Here is a 19,542-nt window from a genome sequence, read left to right as displayed (position 1 = left end):
ACTCAAGGATTTTATCTGAACTAGTCGTTCTGTAATGGTTTAGCTGAAAGCTCTCAAGGTTTTATTTATTTATTTTTTTTTACATCAAACGTGGTCCAGCACTTACCTCAGGATGCTCTGATAGAATCCTTGGGAGTGTCTACAAGCTGGTACAAAGACTAGACTCAGGCTTCCACATTGCTTCCAGCCTCCGGGACCCTTGTTTTCTAGAGGATTGTCTAATAAGAGTACAGGATTTAATGCCTAACAACTTACAGAAAATTGAGGAGAAATTGGGATCAAGGGAAAAAGAATTTCATCTTTAAGGAGGACAAAAACACCAGTAAAGAAGACCCTTCTTAGAGGGAAGAGATGGAGAAAGACAGGAACATAGATGGGTAGATAGAGGCAAGATAGCTATAGATAGATTATAGATGATAGATGGATGCATATATAGAGAAGAGATAGGTGTAGATATGTAGTGATATTTCATTTGTATTTCAATAAATAAAGATTGCCTGATGTTCAGAGAGTAAAACAACTGTACTGATCAGTCTTATAGACCAGACAGTGGTGACATGCACCTTTAAACCATGTAGCCACATTAGCTTACCATAGAAACCGGGTGGTAGTGGTGCACACCTTTAATCCAGCACTAGAGAGGAATATAAGATGGGAGGAGAGAGCTCACACACACACAGGTTTCTGGAGACATGATTCCCATTTTGGACTGAGGTAGAGGTAAGAGCCAGTGCCTGGCTGTTTTGCTTTTCTGACCTTTAGACTGAACCACAAAGACCATCAGTCTTTGGAAATGTGAAGCCCAGAGCTGAGATTATCTTTTTCACTTTTCAGGTAACAGATTATCTTTTTAAATCCTATTCTCATTTAAGAGAAAGAAGCCACTCCGGGCACATTTTTCCTCTTTTCTTATTAAACTTTCTCAAACTTCTATAGTCAACAGAAACATACCTGCTGTGAGACAATAGTCTGGTACTCTGTGAAGATTTGTTACTTATATTTTAATAAAATGCTGATTGGCCAGAAGCCAGGCAGGAAATGTATTTGGGGCGACCGAGCAGGAAATAGAGGAGGGGTGCCAAGAACAGGAGAATTCTGGGACGAGGAAAAAGTTAGTCTGCAGTCATCACCCAGCCACAGAGGAAGCAAGATGAGAATGTATTGATGGCTAAAGTACTGATATGACAACATGGGAGGTTTATATGGAGCAGTGGTGCTGCCTGAAGATGAGACTCCCAGACAATTTTGGGTGGATTAGGGGGTGAGGAGATGGAATGCCATTGAAAACTTCTGTCTGCATAGGCTGGCAAGAGATAAGGAAGGTTGGCATTAGTGGGATTCCTATATTGGGAGAGCTTAACAAAGCTTGTAAGGGGTAGATGAGCGGAACAGAGATTTTTTGCTTTTCTTTTCCCTGATGCAGATACTTAGTGAAGAAAATGTTACTAGCATCTTCAGAGATGAGAAAAAGAGGAGGAAAAAAGAAAGAAGGTGTAGGGTGGAGATGGGGAGAAAAGAGAAGAATTTCACATGTACATATCTTCCATTTTATAAAGGGTTCAGGACAATTGAAGAGTTTCAGAGACATCAAATAGGACATGGTGACCTCCACATGGTAGATCAAAGACGCAACCAACACACCATAAATCAGTGTTGTCATAAAACCAATTGGCAGAGACCTAGATTTGTACGGGCCAAAATAAAAGGCCAATGCTGATGTAGGGCCTTGGTATCAAGATAGAGGACATGAAGGACCCAAGATATGTCTGAAGGACAGGTTTTCACCAAGAGAGAGAGAAAAAAAAGTCACGCGTCTGGAGCTGTTGTGGTGGAACTGTTCCCTCCAGGTGAGACGTTGATGTAGGTAGTCACGAAGTAGTTGCTGTGCTGGCTATAGACATCTTGGCCAACAGTCAAGGCAAGAAAGTAAGAGCAACAAAGAGCCACCTGAGTTATGATACACTAGTAAAAAGGCTGTTAGTTCCCTCATCAAAGAGGGAGAGCCACCATTCCCTTTCGTGAGACGTGTCTTCACTCTGTCACACACTTGCTGCATGTGGTCTTGGGGGTGTATAAGAAATTGAAGGCTGACCGAGACTGGGTACTCTTCAGTAGCACCCTAACCTTGAGTCACCCATACATCTGTAAGTAACCCCAACAAATTCATTGGTCCACCAAGCTGGTCTTGGGCAAGAATCACTTGTCTGGTCTGTCAGTACCCTCTATTTCTCTGGGGGAGTAGATGTGTCTTGTGACATCTTCCCAGGAAAGCACACCCCCTGAGAGTCACAATATACAAACAATTTTCAAAAGTCAGATCAACATCGATGACTCTAGGCTGTTTTCTTGCTTTGTAACTATGTATAAAGTTGTACATTTCTCCCTAACTTAATTTTTACACCTGTAAAATGGAAGCAAAATGCCACTGCTATATAGGTTGTTATGAACTTAAGATCATTGATAGACGGAAGTTTAAAAGTGCCTACCCCAGTAATCAATTCTAGTTGGTAACCATTCAAGCACTGATGTGGTTTCTATGATAACCATTTTCTCTGTTAGAGTCATTGGCTGCCCATTCCATAATCTCTACTAGGATGGAAAGTATTTAAAGATCAAACTGAAGAGCACAAGGAAATAAATACAAGGATAATGATGTCCTTATTATAGTGATTACTTATTATCTTGACTTTTTAATGGATAAAGGATGTTAAAGGCCTCTTCTCTTTATAAATGGTAAATGTTGCCCTTGTTCTTAGAGTAAATTCCCGGAGTGTGAGGATATCTCTCGGTGGTAGGGTGTTTCCTATGTGTTTGCCAGGTGTTCACCAGGTACTCTCACCCGTCAGCAACATCACAGGAACAAAATAAAGGTGGGTCCCTTTAAGCCAGGCGACTGGTTTCATCAGATGGACACTTGGCTAAAGCTTGTCTGGGGCTTCTGGTGTGCTCTCCAGCTTAGGTTTTTACTTAAAGATGTCATTTGTTTCTGTGATGAGACCTTCTGATTATTTCCTGAGTGTATTGAAGTGCCTAGTGAAGGAAGCAGGGCAAAAAATAAAATAGGCCATGTCCTTAGGGGTGGGCTCTTTTTTCTCCCTAAATTAGGGCTCCGGAAAGTGCAGTTCTTAGGGGATCACAACAAGAAAAGATGATTTTCCTGAGTGCGGTGCTTCCCACTTTGTAAGTGGCCATCAGCGGAGTAGCCTGCTGGGGTCAGGGAATGGCTTTTGTGGAAACTTTGAGAAAACCAAGGAGTCTGTGGAGAAGCTCAGGACGGAGCCCCAGGCTAAGGTTATCTGCTTGATCTCCCTGCAGACAGGCCTTTCTCTTTAAGAAGCCAGCCTCTCTGGGTGGCAGCAATTTCTTTGAACTCAGTGCCACTTTCACAAAGAAAGCCACCCCTGTGGCTTCCACAGGGCTGTAATTAGCATCACTTGGCACTTGCTTTCATGGGCCCTGCTTCTCCCATCAAGGATCCCAACAATATCCAATTAAGAAAGCCTTTCTGGACTCTAGGTGGAAGCAGTCAGCTGGAGATCAAGATGAAGTCATTTGAGCAAAAGGAAAGCCACAGAATCTTGTTATTGGTTGACTATTCATTTATTCATTGCCCCGTGACTAGAACCAAAATAATCCCCCTTGGAGCTGGAGGTGTTACATACTTGGTGCACAGTAGGTGATAGGTCCAAAGGAACAAATATTTGATTGAGAAGTGTGGGAGATGGGTATGAGAAAATCAGGGTTTATGGGAATGAGCTTATGTGAATGTATACGAGGCATTTGGAAGGTTGTAATGACAGTGATAATTACACATGAAACACAAATAAACAGAGCTCAGGCCTGTCACTTCTGCGTTTGCTGGTGGGCAGCAAGCTCAAGTACCCTGGGAAGGACAAGTTCCCTGGCACGATAATGTCTTTGTCCCCTTTGCCTCACAAGCAGTTGTATTTGATGACTTCTATAGACAAATGGAAAGCTGAATTTGCCTCCCAAACCTGAGCTCTAAAACCTGGATTTAATTGTTAATACATCATTATGATACCTGGTAGTGCCTTCTAGTAAAGCCAGGGTCTCCTGCAGGCTTGACAAGTTGATGTTTTCCCACACGGAGCTAAACTGCAACCCTGTCATGTCATTAATTATTTTGTTGTTTGGTATCAGGGACTAGATTTCTGTGAGTTAGTTGTAACACAAAAAGATAATCACTGCTTTTCCTTGACAGACTGTCAATCATCCCAGTCCATCTCAGGGAGGACCCTTGTGGCTATAATGAAATGAGAAACAAATGATAGAGTTTGATGCACAGAACAATTTTGTACAATAATATTTCCCAAAGTGTGTTCTGTAGTACTCCAAATTCCTAAATCTTTAAATTTTAAATTACATTAATGTATTATTTAGTGTGTGTGTGTGTGTGTGTGTGTGTGTGTGTACATATGTACTCACATGGACCATCGCTCACATGTGGAAGTCAGATAACAACTTGGAGGTTTTCACCTTCTATCATGTGATTCTTGGGGTCTCAGGTTCTCAGGCTTGGCAGCAAGCACATTTACCCAGTGAGCTATTTTGCATGCCCTCCTGAAATCTTTATAGAAAAAAGGGGTCTAGTAACCATATAGATTCATGAAGCACTGAGTGCCACCCGTCTTTATTCTTGGCACTCATAGTACATGTGTACATAGTAAAGGAGCTGAGAAGTTCCTTGTCGTGAAGATATTTTCATATTGTTTAAGTCACCATTTCCAGTGTTTGGGCTATGAATGACTCACCTCCTCCAGCTCACTAGATAGTCCAGCATTTATTAGCATTACACTGAATGCACTTTGGGAAAGGCTTCAGGGAAGGTTCTTTGCTTTTGCAAATACTAAGCAAACAGCTGAATATTAATCTGCATCTTGACACATCTAACTCTTATACCAGGACTTGGAATAATAACCTAAGACTGGTTTACTTTTTGGAATATAAATTTCTTAATAAGACTCTGTATTTCCTGGCTGCCAAGACCTCAATAATCACACAGAAACTATATTAGTTATAACACTGTTTGGCCAATGACTCAGACATATTTCTAGCTAGCTCTTACATCTTGAATTAACCCATTCCAATTAATCTGTGTATTGCCATGAGGCTATGACTTACCAGGAAGGTTCCGGGTCCTTCTCTTTCAGCAGCTACGTGGCATCTGTCTGACTCCACCTACTCTCTCTATATATCTCTGTTTGGATTTCTTGCCTGGCTTTAGTCAGCTAAGCCATTGGCCGAAACAGCTTTATACATTAGCCAGTAAAAGCAATACATATACACATCTGTCCTTTTCTGTCTAAATAAAAAGGAAGGTTTTTAACTTTAACACAGTAAAATTACATATACAAAACAGTTATCAAGCAAGAATTATAATTATAATATTTAGTTCATTTACATTTGGAAAATTAAGGAAAATACTCTATCATTTATCCTATCTCTGTGAGTCTAAAGTTTTAAATCTAATTTATCCTTTATCATAACTAAGGAAAGCTATAACTATCTCTCTTCAACTCTTCAAAGACTTCAGAAGGATATATTATTGCCTAAGTTTACAGGAAGTTCCTTATAAGCAACTTCCAAAGTTCTAGAATTGACAGAGACATCTTGCTGCCTGGACAGATACCCAAAGTTCTTCTGTAACATTGGGACAACCATCCGCAGCCTACAGGCCTATAGTATCTGGCAAATTTTTCAGTGAAGCAGGAAATTTGAAGCTCTCTTATGCCTTGTATAGCAAAGTTTGTCAGTCACTATCTTCTGTGTCCTGCAGAATGTCTGGCAGTTCCTTTCATGAAGCAGGAACCCTGAAGGACCATCCCACTTTTTGGAAAGTTCAGCAGTCACTTTCTTGTGGGTCCTGCATAACCAGTTCAAACAATCCATGCAGAGCAGTTTCTTACTTAAATGGCTAGCCTTGTCACACTGAAGGCAAATTCTATAACGTGTTTCTTCAATGCCCATCCACCTCTGTGAAGTATTTGGTGCTGCCAGAAGCAGACATGTCTCACTATTGAGAAAAGCATATGTTCTTAAAACATTTTAAATGCCATATTCCATAGTCTTTGAAGTGTTGAAGATTATCTATCTAGCTGAAATATATTTCTGTATGTCTAGAAAACCTAACTAACATGATTACTAGTTTGACTATTATAAATTACTATTAATCTGTACATTTTAATTATACATTACATTTTAAATAAGTTATTTAAACATAATATTTTAATTAAGAGCAGAAATACAATATACACAATGTGACAAATTGACCTTAAGTTTGTCCAACTAGATCAAGATCCGTACATACCAATGCAAAGTATTCCTTCTCTATATTATATTTCCATTTAAATGAAAACAAACATCCACAAACAATCATTTTGGGAATTTAGGCATTGTTTTCTCCAAATTGCTTTCTGCTGTTTGTTGGACAAAGAAGTATTATTAGGGTTTACAGAGACCTTTCAGAGGGTCTTGTTCCATCAAACCACATTAGCCTGGAAGGAAGCCACAGGTTCTCATCTTCTGTGGAAACAAAAGCAGAACCTCTTTTCCAAAGAAACATATTTTTAGACTCTTAATTTTGAAATCAAGATACCTTTAAAATATATATGTTGGTTTAGCTTAACAGCCTGTACAATGAATGTCTCTCTCTGTATTTAGCCCATTAACAGTCAAAAAATTCATAGAAAGCACAATAATAAACATAATCTAGACTCTCTGTGTATTTTCCATCTTTACTTGGCTTATTTTCCTCTACTCCTTTATTCTATGACTGCCTGTACTCATTTATATTACTTATACTGTCTCTTTAAAGACTTTACTTCTTTTTATAACTATCTATACTCTTACTCCTTTCTCTCCCAAACCTATGTACATTTTTAAACACATTTTGTCTCATTTAAAGGTCTTTTTTGACTGAATATGTCCTATTGTGTGTCTGAAATCCTTTTCTGACGAGGAACATTTTAAAATGGTATGTTGTATGGTTGTAGCAGCCCTGGCTAGCTCTCTTGACCTTTCAATATGGCGAAGGTACATTTACTACCAGCTCTGGGACTGCTCAGTGGGAGTTGTGCTCACCACCTAAACTCTGGGAAGCACCATGCAGCAATAAGCCCTTTTTATCTGAGTAAAACCTAAATTGACCATGAAGCATGTTGTGTGTCCTGGAAATGTCTCTGTGTATGGCAGCAGGAATCCATCTTGTTTTCCTGCCTGTGCATGCCTAGCAGACCCGATCTAGCTGCTGTCCCAGGTAGGGGTGCTGAGTAGCAGGCATGCTCTTAGCTACTTTCTTCCTAACCCCAAATGGGCATACAAGCACCTGGACCAAGGTGTGTGACCGGCCATGTGGCTTAGGCTCGAATGTATTGATGCCATTTTATAGGCGGAGACTGCTCATTCATTTCCCAGCCATCCAGACCCTGATAATCACACAGAAACTATATTAATTACAGCCAATGGCTCAGGTATATTTCTAGCTAGCTCTTACATCTTGAATTAACTCATTTCTAATAATCTGTGTATTGTCATGAGGCTGTCACTTACCTGACAGATTCCAGGTTCTTCTCCTCTGGCAGCTACGTGGTGTCTGTCTGACTCTGCCTACTCTCTCTCTCTAAATCTCTGTTCAGATTTCCTGCCTGGCTTTACTCTACTAAGCCAATAATAATGAGAATTATTAATTATCCAATAAAAGCAACACATATACAGAAGGACATCCCACATCAAGCTTCTCTTAGGAAAATGTTTTTCTATTTCCCAATCAGTTGTTCCATTTTTGCTATTTTCAAACCATTTTTAACTTAGTTCTAATTTCTCTTAATAATGATCAGAAAATGTGGTTTATACATCATTTTCCTTTTTGTTGAAATGTAGTGAATTTTAATAGCCTCATATATGACTAATTGATATTCCAATTTCATGGATGTTTGAGAATAATTAACTAACCCATGTTCCCCGTTAAGACAACTATGTAGCGACAACACTGTTCAGTGGTTTTTGCCACTTCTGTTTACCCAAGGCTGTGAAGCAGTTTTACAATTTCCCACTCACTCCTAGTGTCATTTTTCTTTTTCTGCTGTTTCGTGTTATATATTTCAAAGCCATGTTATTTGATTCTTAAGATTTATGAGTTTTATATGTTCGTTGTGAATTGTGCCCTTTATCAAAATAAGATTTTAAAATCCCATTTAATGCACTTGATCTGGAATATGACTTTGTCATATATTACTGTTGCCTTGCCTACTTTAATTTATGTTTACGTCTCCTCTTAGATCCAATATTTCTCCCTTAAAATGTTAGAGTACGGGCAAACAAAATAAAGAGATAATTTAGGAGTGTTTCTCATATATACAGAGCTGCTTTCCCAAACACCTCTTGTACACAACATGCGTTAGAATGTTAAAAACAGTAATCTGAATGTTTCTGTCATTTAATAAGACTGATTTAGCCCATTTATACTTTCAACATATTTGGTTATGGCTGTCATTTGGGTAGCTGTTCATTTCTGTGGTTCGCTATAGCCTATCCTTTGTTTTCATGTGCAGCATGAACATTATTTTCTTTGAGTTGTTTCCCCGAATTTTGAGTGTTTCCATACCACCAGTGCTTCAGTTTTAGTTATTAAAGATAATGTGGTTGAAGTTAATATTGTTTCACCAACAATAGCAGATCACATTGAGTGTTCCTACATGACAATTAAGCAATGTTATATATGCATGTGTGTCTGTACAGGGGATTGTGCACATGAGAGCAGTTGCCCATGGGGGTGCAGAAGGGAATGTTAGACCTGTGAAGCCTTTTACATGGGTGCTAGAATAGAACTTGTGTCTTCTGCAATAGCAGTATACCCTCTTAACCATGAAACCATCTCTCCAGATTTTGTTCTTATTTTTCATTTTATTTTAGGTCATTACTTTTTATGCTCAGTACTAGGAATTGAGTCCAGGGAATTGCACGTGCTAGGCAAGCATTCTACCTCTGAGCCACCGCCTTAGGCAAAAATATAAAACATTAAAAAACAAAACCCACTTCATCCCACCTCTCTCACCAGCCAGGTCCTGCACACTCTTCTCCAGGGTCTAGCCCAACAACTGTAGTTTTCATACCAAGGAAATTTCTCTTTGCAACAGACAGAGACCATTAAAGAAACCACAACAAACCAAAATTCAGAGTTGTTAACTCAAATCCCAAATGATTCATCTGTAATACAGCTCCCACACCTAAGGAACAGGGATTATTGTGGGAAGAAGGGGTGGGAAGATTGTAAAAGCCAGAGAGGGTCAGAAAGTTTTTTTTTGTGAGAATGTATCTCCTAACAGTCTCATCTATCTATCTATCTCTCTATCTCTCTATATCTATCTATCTATCTATCTATCTATCTATCTATCTATCTATCTATCTATCTATCTATCTATCTATCTATTGTCTGTCTGTCTGCCTGCCTGCCTGCCTGTTGATTTATAATGACAGTTATTGAAAAAAGAGGTCATGAATTTGAAAAAGAGCAAAGAGGAGTATATGGGAGGGTTTGGAGGGAGGAAAGGGAAGTGTGGGGGGAAATGATTTAATTATATTAGAATCTCAAAAAATAAAAGAAATCTATTTCAAAATTTTTTATTTTGAGATAGAGTCATGTTGCATTCCCTAGGCTGACTTTGAACTCTGTAGACCAGGCAGGTCTTGAAATTGTTAGCCTCCCAACATGCTGGGACTATAGGCTTGTGCCACTTGGCGACAGATGCTTTTCTCACATTGTTTTTTTAATTCCTGAAGTTTAGCAACCATTGCATATTATTTTAGTACCTACTTCAAAGATGAAAAACTGAGTCATGAGAAGGCTAAGTATTTATTTAAGTCTTTACAAAGCCATAGTCAGAATGTAAACACAGTATGACCCAAGCACCTCCCTCTCACTTGGCTTTCCTGTTTGATGCTTTTTTTTCCCTGATTGATGCTTAATGCTTTTTATTTCCAGGAATCAAATATTGCTATGTGGGTGTGCGTGCACTGAGAAAATTATTATTTTGTTTTAATTTACCCCTCCTTTGTGTATCTGTTTTGCTTTTATTTTTAATAAACGTCATATTACTATTTAGAAACCAGTTTTCCAATAGTTGTGTTGGTTTAACCCTTGTTTAGCCACTCATGATCAGAAACTTGACAGATGCAGGGCAATTGGATTAAAATCATTTGACTATCAATCTCTAAGCAGTGATTCATTTCTTCGGGCATCTAGTTCTGCAGAAAGAAAACATAAGCCAAGAAATTTGCGTGTGCATGTAGGTACACATACTGACAGGTACCCACAGTGAAACACACACTTTAAAAACAGACTCAATTGCAGGTCCAAGTTTGACTGTGTCCCAGGAAGGGCAGTGCTATCTGGTTTAGAATAACAAGCAAAAACACTAGACATGAGGTCAGGATTCACCAAGAGAAACTTAATCTATAGGAAAGAATGCAGACAAGGCAAGTGGTCAGAATGTATGGAGAGGACTTGGTTGAGGTCCTTGGACTTCCCAGAGCTGCTTTCTCTGATCCTCTCACTGTTTGTGATAGAACAGCATGGCCAGAGAAACCATGAAGAGTTTATAGGCACTGAATCAGCCTGTGGGAGCCATCAGCACTGGTCCTTAAGCTTCTTGACCTTTGTCCTATGTGTGTTTGACCAAGGAGAAAGAATTTAACAAAATCTTGACAGCTTCTCAAAAGAGGGAAGCACAAAATTGGGATACTTATTGAAACTTTGAGGTCCACTTTAAAGGTGGATAGTTTAATGTGGGCTGGGAGTAGGATTAGGCAAAGATTACGGCATGGTTGTTTCAGGATTCATGGACAATATAAGGCAATGATTTTGAGGAGAGAGATTCAAATAGTTTTGGGTGGAAGTTTGATTGATGCTCTATTTTATTTTCTTGCACAAGAGTCTTATGAAATAGCAAAGGTCATGTTACCGTGGACAGTAAGTCCTAAAGGGTGTGTGGTTTTGTTTATCAGTTTCAAGTGGCATTTGACTCTATGTCAGATTTTCTTGTTCTTCATTTTTTTTTTTTTTTTTTTTTTTTTTTTTTTTTTTTTTTTTTTTTTTTTTTTTTTTTTTTTTTTTTTTTGGTTTTTCGAGACAGGGTTTCTCTGTGGTTTTGGAGCTTGTCCTGGAACTAGCTCTTGTAGACCAGGCTGGTCTCGAACTCACAGAGATCTGCCTTCCTCTGCCTCCCAAGTCCTGGGATTAAAGGCGTGCGCCACCACCGCCCGGCCTGTTCTTCATTTTTATCACCTGCTCATCTTCTTCTGTCTCCTTTCCTTTCCTTTCCTTTCCTTTCCTTTCCTTTCCTTTCCTTTCCTTTTTCCTTTCCTTTCCTTTCCTTTCCTTTCCTTTCCTTTCCTTTCCTTTCCTTTCCTTTCCTTTCCTTTCCTTTCCTTCCCTTCCCTTCCCTTCCCTTCCCTTCCCTTCCCTTCCCTTCCCTTTTCCTTCCCCTTTCCTTCCCTTTCCTTCCTTTTCCTTCCTTTTCCTTCCCTTTCCTTCCCTTCCCTTCACAATGCCTTTTCTCCCCCTTTTCCTCTTTTCTCCTTCTCCTCTTCCTCCTCAAATATCTCAGTTTTGTTTTACTTGTTTTTTGACACGGAGCCTCCCTGTGGAAGCCAAACTGACCTTGAGCCCACTAGGCAGCCAAGGCTGTCCTGAAACTCAGCTATCTTCTTGTCTTCCTCTGACTTCTGAATTTACAAATGTGAACCACTAGGCTCAATTTCAGGTAAAATTTCCAAGTTCTCTTGATGGTAGAAGAAAAATTCACAGAATTATGAGGTTCTTTTTGTTCCTTGACACATTTTCTTTCTCCACGGGTCTCAAATAGTTCAGCACTTAAAAATGTATAGCCAAGCTGTTTCATTAAACTTCATTTATAACATTATTTTTCCTTGTTTTATATTATATTGATTTTATTTTTCTGCTGTAGCAAATTTCACAAACTTAGTGGCCTAAGCAAAATTTAAAAAATATTAAAATAGAAGTTTGACATAGATTTCTTTGGACAAAGATCAAAGTATTAGAATGGGCCCCCTTCTAAAGCCTGAAATGGTTAATTTTCATGCCTTTTTTAATCTTCTGGAAGGTTCTTGTGTGCTTCGGTTGGTTGTTCCATTCTCTATCTAACTCAGCCGGGTTAGCAGGCTGAGTTTTCATTGGTTCTCAGCAGCCAGTAAAAAGTCTTTGTTTTTAATCACTTATAATTATAGTGACCCCAACAGGATAAGGCAGGATAGACTCCTGTCTCATGGAAATCTTCATCTTATAGTCTCTACGTCCATTTAAGATTAAGTACTCCTATGTTCGATGTATGAGAGCATGCATTTTGGGGAACATAATTCTGCTCATTTATAAACACTCCCTTTACACCACGTGCTACCACAATATATACACAAATATCTTAAATATTCTTTTAAGATTTGTGTGTGTGTGTGTGTGTGTGTATGTGTGATTTGCCTAGCAGGCTCAGTCATTAAGAGAAAAGGTAGGTTGTTTCTCCTCTCTGCTGACACCTAGCTGATTGCAGTTAAAACTTTGTATCTGAAGCTGGATTATATTTGCCCACCAATGTCCTGTGCTTCAATGAGGCTGACTGTTCTCTCTCTGGTTGTTGACGTCACTGTAACTAGATGGGGGCTACAAGGCATCTCTAATATGTTTATAACTAGTCCTCTTGTTTTGGTTAGTGAAAATATCAGAAGTAGTTAACTTCAAGGTTGTTAACTAGGTGTCCTTGTTTCAATAGTTTTCCCTTTGTGTGTGTGTGTGTGTGTGTGTAATGTTGTGCTCTCCACTAGTTGTTATTAGCCAGTTTTCTGTTATCTTAGCATCCCATAGGTAAATTATTTTTTGTTTTCTTTTGAGATACTCATAGCTTTCTCTTAGTGCCTGGACCAGCTATATTCTATGCTTCCAAGACTCGTGGTTTCATGATCTCCCGTGTTCTGGGTATTCTCAGTCTTTATGGTAACCACGCTGTGGTGATAGGAAGAACATTTTATGTCCTTGCTTTCTTACAGTGGAACTTGCAAACAAATCTGTTATGCAAATACATGTCGGGACAATGCTGTCTGTTCGGCCTCACCAAACTAAGAACAGCCTCTCATCACTCAGCGCTCCACATACACCAGGCAGATTGGGTTGGCATAAATACTTTTTAAAAACTGCAAAACTGAGTGATTGTAAGATACTTTCCTGTTTGAGCTATTGGGTAAGTGTTAATACTATCTATGCAGATCTGCTTGTTTTGTTTCTGTTTTAGACTCACCTTCAAATTCTGGAGAGAAGCATTGATCCCAGGCAAGTCTACTTCCGTCAAGCTAGTCTCTGTCAGACGCTGGGAGGGAATCCATGTCCGTTGGTGACTATCACTGCCTTTCCTGAATCTAACAGTGCCAAGCATCTGGAGCAGTTCCGTGAGTAGAATTATGATCCTCTTCTTGCAAGCTAGGCTGAGAGGCCCCTCTGAAGTCTTGGTAATGCTCCTTCCGTTTTAGACTGCGGACTTGTCTGTCTTGATAGAAATACGTCACTGAGTCTTCTTGATTTGACACAAAGAGTAAATGCTAATGTCATTCTGTTGTGAAAGGATGGGGAAAATGAATTGTTAACTGTCTGGGATAGGAAATGACCTGCTAGAATACAGAGCAGATCACCAGGCATGGTGACTTCCTCTTTGAAGACAGAACCAGACCCCTGAATCACATTTTCCAATCTCTAATCCAGGCTCTTCTCTCTCCATTTTCGCTGTTGCGTTGTGACTCTCAGCCAGTCAGTATGGTAAGGAAGGAAACAGAATCTTTGAGCCCTGGTTGATGAATTCTCTTGGTAACCCGAGTACCTGTATCTGAATGTCTGAGGATGTTAAGAGGACATAGCCAAAAACCTTGAAATCAAAGCAAAACCAAATCAAGAGCACAGTAGGAGCATTGACATCAATTCACATGTGAATACTTATGTAGCCATTCAGACATATGGTTGACACAGACATCCACGATGCCCTTTAATACTAGAGTCCCAAGTATATGTGTCACTGACATTTTACCGATGAGCTTCACACCTCACTAAGGCAAGAGAAACAAAAGAGAATAAGGAACGATTTGCAATGCAAAGAAATCTGGAAGATGAAAGAAAGGACTGGAGAATAAAAGCCAAGCTAATTTATCCCCAGAAAATCTCATCTTACCTGATCAAGTACTAATAGTGTTCAGGTGACTCTTGGGTAGATACAAAATAGAATTTCTCACATCCCATCAGTGTCTGACAGTGGACGCTTAACAGCCTGGCTAATCAACAACTGATTGTCCCATCTGAATTAACAAGGCCCTAAAATGCTTTAATGAATAGTAAGGGATTTTTAAAAACAATTCTCTTATGTGTTTTATGCGTTTAAGTGCAATTTCTTAGCAGACACAGAACCCTTTATTTGGCTGATGAGCAGAGCCTGGGAGTTGGAAGTAGTAATCCAGGGCAATCTTCGCTAGTTAATTATTTATTTTAGAAAGTAGATATCTATAAGTCTGTGTTTTACAACTTCTGTTTCTTAGGAGGGGAACATACAAGATACATGAAAAATATTTTGATTAATCATATAAATAGCATGTAGAAATCAGCCCCCATTGATTGACTTATAATTAGTCTTCTTCTCCTTCTCCTCCTGCTCCTTTTTCTTCATCTTTCCTCCTCCTCTTCTTCTGATCCTCCTTCTTCTTCATCTTTCTTCCTCCTCTTCCTCTTATTCTCTTCTTTCTCTTTCTCCTCTTTTTCTTCTATTGGCCTATTTCTTAGGGTTTGGATTTTAGGGACTTACAATCATCTGGTCAAATAGGAGTGATTTTTTTCTTGCTATTCATGTGGTTAGTTAAAATGTATATTTTCTATCAAAGGTCTCTGGGCCATCCAGACTCTGGGTAGTGTCAGGGATGGGCTCATTCTCAAGGCATGGGTCTCAGACTGTACCTGTCATTGGTTGTTCACTGTAGGCCATCCTTACCCCCATAGGATGTCCCATAGGCAGGACAGACTGTAGGTTGAAAGTTATGTGGCTGGTTTGGTGCCCCAATCCCTCCACTGGTAGTCTTGCCTGGTGACAGGAATGACCAGTTCCGGCTACATACTCTCAATTGCTAGGAATCTTAGCTGGGGTCATCCTTGTAGATTCGCGGGAGTCTCCCTTGCACCAGGTTTCTATCTGACCTTGACATGCCCCCCTTTTCCAGTTGACTCTTTGAGTACTCTCCCCCACCCCACCCCACCTGGTTCCTCATGTTGCCATTCGCAGTCTTCATCCAGCAACTGGTAGAACCAAATGTAGAGGAATCAGACATTCGGTCGAGCTTGGGGAAGCCTGCTGAAAAGAGGGAAGAAGGAATTGTAGGAGTTAGAGGGGTCAAGGACACCGGAAGCTGATCCACAGAATCAACTAACCTGGGAGCATAGGGGCTCACAGAGACTAAACTGACAACCAAGAAGCCTGCATGGGACTGACCCAGGCTCTCACCATATATGTGACAGCTGTGTAGCTTGGTCTTCTTGTGGGACTCCTAACTGTGGGAGCAGGGACTGTCTCTGGCTCCTTTTACTGGCTTTTGATACCCTATTGCTCAAAGTGGGTTGCCTTGCCCAGCTTTCATACATGGGTAGGTGTTTAGTCTTACTTCAACTTGATATGCTATGTTTTGTCAATATCCACAGGAGATCTGCCCTTTTCTGAAGAGAAATGGAGGAGGAGTGGATAAGGGGGGAGCAGGCAGAGGGGAAGAGGAGAGGAGGGAATATGAGGAGAGGGGAAATTGGGGTTGGGATGTAAAACAAACAAATGAATAAATAAATGTATTTTTTCACATGTTTTTCTGCTTAGAATAGCCATGACTTTGATGCCTATCCTCAGCCTTTACCATCTTGAAATTCTTAAAAAAAAAAAAATAGTTTCTACCAGGTATTTGTGATAACATGGAAGGAAATTTGAGGCCTTGATTGTCAGTCAAGTCAGGCACAGAAGGACAAATACCATATAATCTCATTTATGTGTGGAAGCTAAAGCTGCAGTTCACAGACTCAGAATCTCTGCTGGTAATTCTTTAGTCAACTTGACCCAAACTGTAGTCAGGTGACAAGAGGGGACCTCAGTTCCTTCCATAAAATCGGCCTCAGGACAATGGTGGCATTAACTGATTCATGATGGGTGTGGAAGGGCCCATTCCATTGTGAACAATGCCCAGATGATCTTGGATTGTATGAGAGAGTAAACTGAGCAAGCCAAGGGGAGCAAGCAACTAAGACACATTCTTCTGTGGTCTCTGCTTCAATTCCTGCCTCTAGTTCTTGCTCTGTATGAGTTCCTGGCCTGCTTCTTCAGTGATGGACCGTGGCATAGAGCAGTAGACCAAGGAAACCCTCTTCGCCCCCAGTTTGGTTTCAGTTAGTATTTCATGAAAGCAAGGGAGAAACAAACTAACACAGACTCAAGTAGTGTTCTAATGTTCCATGGCTCAGAGATGACCACAGCTGTTAGTGATTCACTGTCATAGTTGAAAGTAGCCAGTACAGAGGGTTTTGATATTTCATTCCAGAAGAAATGCTAAATATTTGAGGTGCTTTAGACATCAAAAACTTTTCTTTTCAGATCATGGCTCATGGTAAACATATTGAAGTGTCACATTTTCTCCTAAATATGTGCATGTTGTGTGTCTATTAAAAACTTAAAAATTAAGGGCCTCAGTAGTAAATAAATAAACAAACAAGTTTTGATAAGGGGCCCTGGATTCACATGTTGCAGTGTGCTTTGCAAATTGTGTATCTGATTCTAGATGATCCAAGGTTAATTAAAATGTAGGCAAGGCTGGTACTTTTCTGTATTAACATCTTATTTTTCCAGATCCTACAAGAAGAATTCCAGCCTATTTTGCCCATTCACTCACTGAAAAACCAACCAACCAACCAACCAACCAACAAACAACAAACAGACAACCCCCCACCCTGAATTGTGTGTGTTATATGACTATCTTAGTTAGGGTTTCTATTTCATTGATAAAACACCTTGATCAAAAGCAGTTTGGGGGAGGAAAGGGTTTATTTCAGCTTAAAGCCCATTCCACATCATGGTCCATCATTGAGGGATGCTAGAGCGGGAACTCAGGGCAGAAACCTGGGAGCAATGCAGAGGCCATGGAGTACTTCTGTTTAGTGGCTGGCTCCTCATGACTTGCTCATTCTACTTTCTTATAAACTCAGGACCACTAGGCCAGGGGTAGCATCACCCCCTGTGGGCTGGGCCCTCCCACATGCATTATTAATCTAAACAAGTACCTTACAGACTTGCCCATGGGCCATCATATGGAGATATTTTATTAATTGCGGTTCTCTATTCTCAGTTAACTGCAGCTTGTGTCCAGTTGACATAAAATGAGCCTGCATAGTGGCTGATTGTTATCTTTCATTCAAGGATTAATTCCAGCAAATCCCATTCTACAGGCATGACAAGTGGGACTCAGGGAGGTTCAGTACCATGACCAATGGCGGTGTCAGATTTCCAACCTTGGTATTTTGACTCTGGAGTCTACAAAGCCAACGTGTTGACTCCTTCCTCATGCTTTGTGCATTAGTATTCTGGCTTCACTCTCTTCCCTTTGTACTTTGTATATAACTTAATAGGAAGTGGGGTAGTTGTTGTGGCAACTCATAGTAAAGAAACCCCAGATATCCAGCTCTCTTGCTGCTTACAATGAATTTCATTTACTTTTCTCTTCCTTACATCACTGTTCCAGGCACAGGAGTAGAAAGGTATAGATTGTGTTCTTTCCTTAGACCCTTCACATCCCACAACAGAACTCATAGAGACTGTAGAGTCTGTGGGGGTCTACAGACTCAGCCAGCCATATAATTAAAATTTTTGTTGTATTTTTTATTGTTTGAAACATTTATGCTTACATACAATGTATCTTTATCATATCCACCTTCCAGTCCCCTTCCAATTTCTCCCGGAGGAGGGGTCTCCCCAGCATATCTCCCTCCTAACTTCATCAGTATGATTAGCATCACCATTATATTTAATCTACTGGATTCAATTAGTGCTGCCCATCTGCACATGGCTGTAAGCATGCTCGCGGTGCATAAATGCCATCTCCGGGTCTGTGAAATAAGAACAACCCCACACAATGTAAACACCATCTACTCCAAAGTGCAATTAACCATGCTTGTAATCCAGAAGTAAAACCACTTAACTTCCTGTGAACCATAGAAGGCAATGTATTGATTTCGAACACAGCAAATGAGCCAGAGGCTCAGGGTTCTTTGCCTCCAGGCCTCCCTCCAGGTGAGCTTAAATTGTCTCACTTGTTTCTTCCCCCGGGAGAGCCTGCTTCAGTCAGGTGCAGGTTGGTTAGCCATGATGCAACCTGGTTCTGGTTCAATGGCTGCCACTCACCTTTCAGGGGGAGGGGTTTGTGCAGTGAAGGGGTTTCTTTCAGCTCTGTAGGATTATCACTTGAGTTTTCTTTCAGAAACCCAAAGAATACCAGTGCGACTATGGGGCCCAATGAAAACCTCCTTCCTCAAGGCTGGTTCCCTTGGCCATTTCTTGTAAATGCCCACAACTGATCATTTCTAAGGATGATTTATTGATTACTTTTACTTCTTCCTTGGGTGTAGACTCCCTAGAGTCTCCCAGAAGCATTTATTTCGTTTGATTTATTTTTCTAAAGTATTTTTCTCTTTTAAAAAGTTATTTTCCTGGAATGGGTTTGCCTGACTTTCTTGGCGAAAGTTTAGAACTCACCAGATTTACCGGCTATATATTTTATTTCTGTTTGGAGAATTGAGGATGATGTTTTGCTATAATGCTCCTAAGAGGAGACTCATGGTTTGGTACCTGAGACTTAAGCCCCTAGAAGCAAGATCCTGGCAGATCTTCAAGATTCTCACACATATCTGTCCTTTTCAGTGGAACAGTAATTAGGAAGTATGAGTATGCACCTAGGGTGTCATGTGGATCATTGGCTTGGGTGTTGATTTCATTTTTTGGTGGATTTGTTGCATTGTCTTGTCTTGGTCTGGGCTATACTGATATTGACTTTTTACCAGTCTTATTCTCTTATGAACTCTTGCTCTACTTTTATGTGGAGTTTTTTTTTGGGGGTATGTGTGTGGGGGGGGCTGGGGAACTACTTAGTCTGTTCTCTGAGCTGAGGACAGACAAGGCCAGTTTCTCCTATCTGTGGTTGCTGCCCTCCTGTAGGACTGGCAGCAAGGGGGCTGTGTGGCATGCACAACATTTTTTTAGGACTTTTGTTTTGTTCTTCTAGTTTTGCAGTCCTCTGTTGGGTGTGGTAAATTCCGTTTCCTGCTGGAGTTCCTCCTACCAGTGTGCAGTTACTTCCGAGTCATCTGGATTTTGTCATCACAGTTGCAGCTGCCTTGATGGTAGCCGCAGCAAGAAATCCAGTCTGATTCGTGGGTCTGATGGCAGAGGAAGTTTACTAAGTCATTGA

The 19,542-nt window shown here is 40.3% G+C and overlaps 1 protein-coding gene across 1 annotated transcript in view; it reads left to right on the top strand.

Annotated features, from left to right (window-relative positions):
* Agbl1 (AGBL carboxypeptidase 1) overlaps window positions 1-19,542 on the top strand; it is a 661,380-nt gene that overhangs the window by 118,020 nt on the left and 523,818 nt on the right. The window contains exon 17 of the mRNA XM_057756658.1: window positions 13,317-13,470. Within this exon, the coding sequence (XP_057612641.1) occupies window positions 13,317-13,470 (154 nt within the window). The remainder of the gene's footprint in view (window positions 1-13,316; window positions 13,471-19,542) is intronic.

The sequence above is a fragment of the Chionomys nivalis genome, chromosome 23, assembly GCF_950005125.1.
Source record: "Chionomys nivalis chromosome 23, mChiNiv1.1, whole genome shotgun sequence".
Taxonomy (NCBI): Eukaryota; Metazoa; Chordata; class Mammalia; order Rodentia; family Cricetidae; genus Chionomys; species Chionomys nivalis.
The sequence above is the reverse complement of the archived record's forward strand: the minus strand, read 5'-3'. Positions and strand labels throughout refer to the sequence as shown.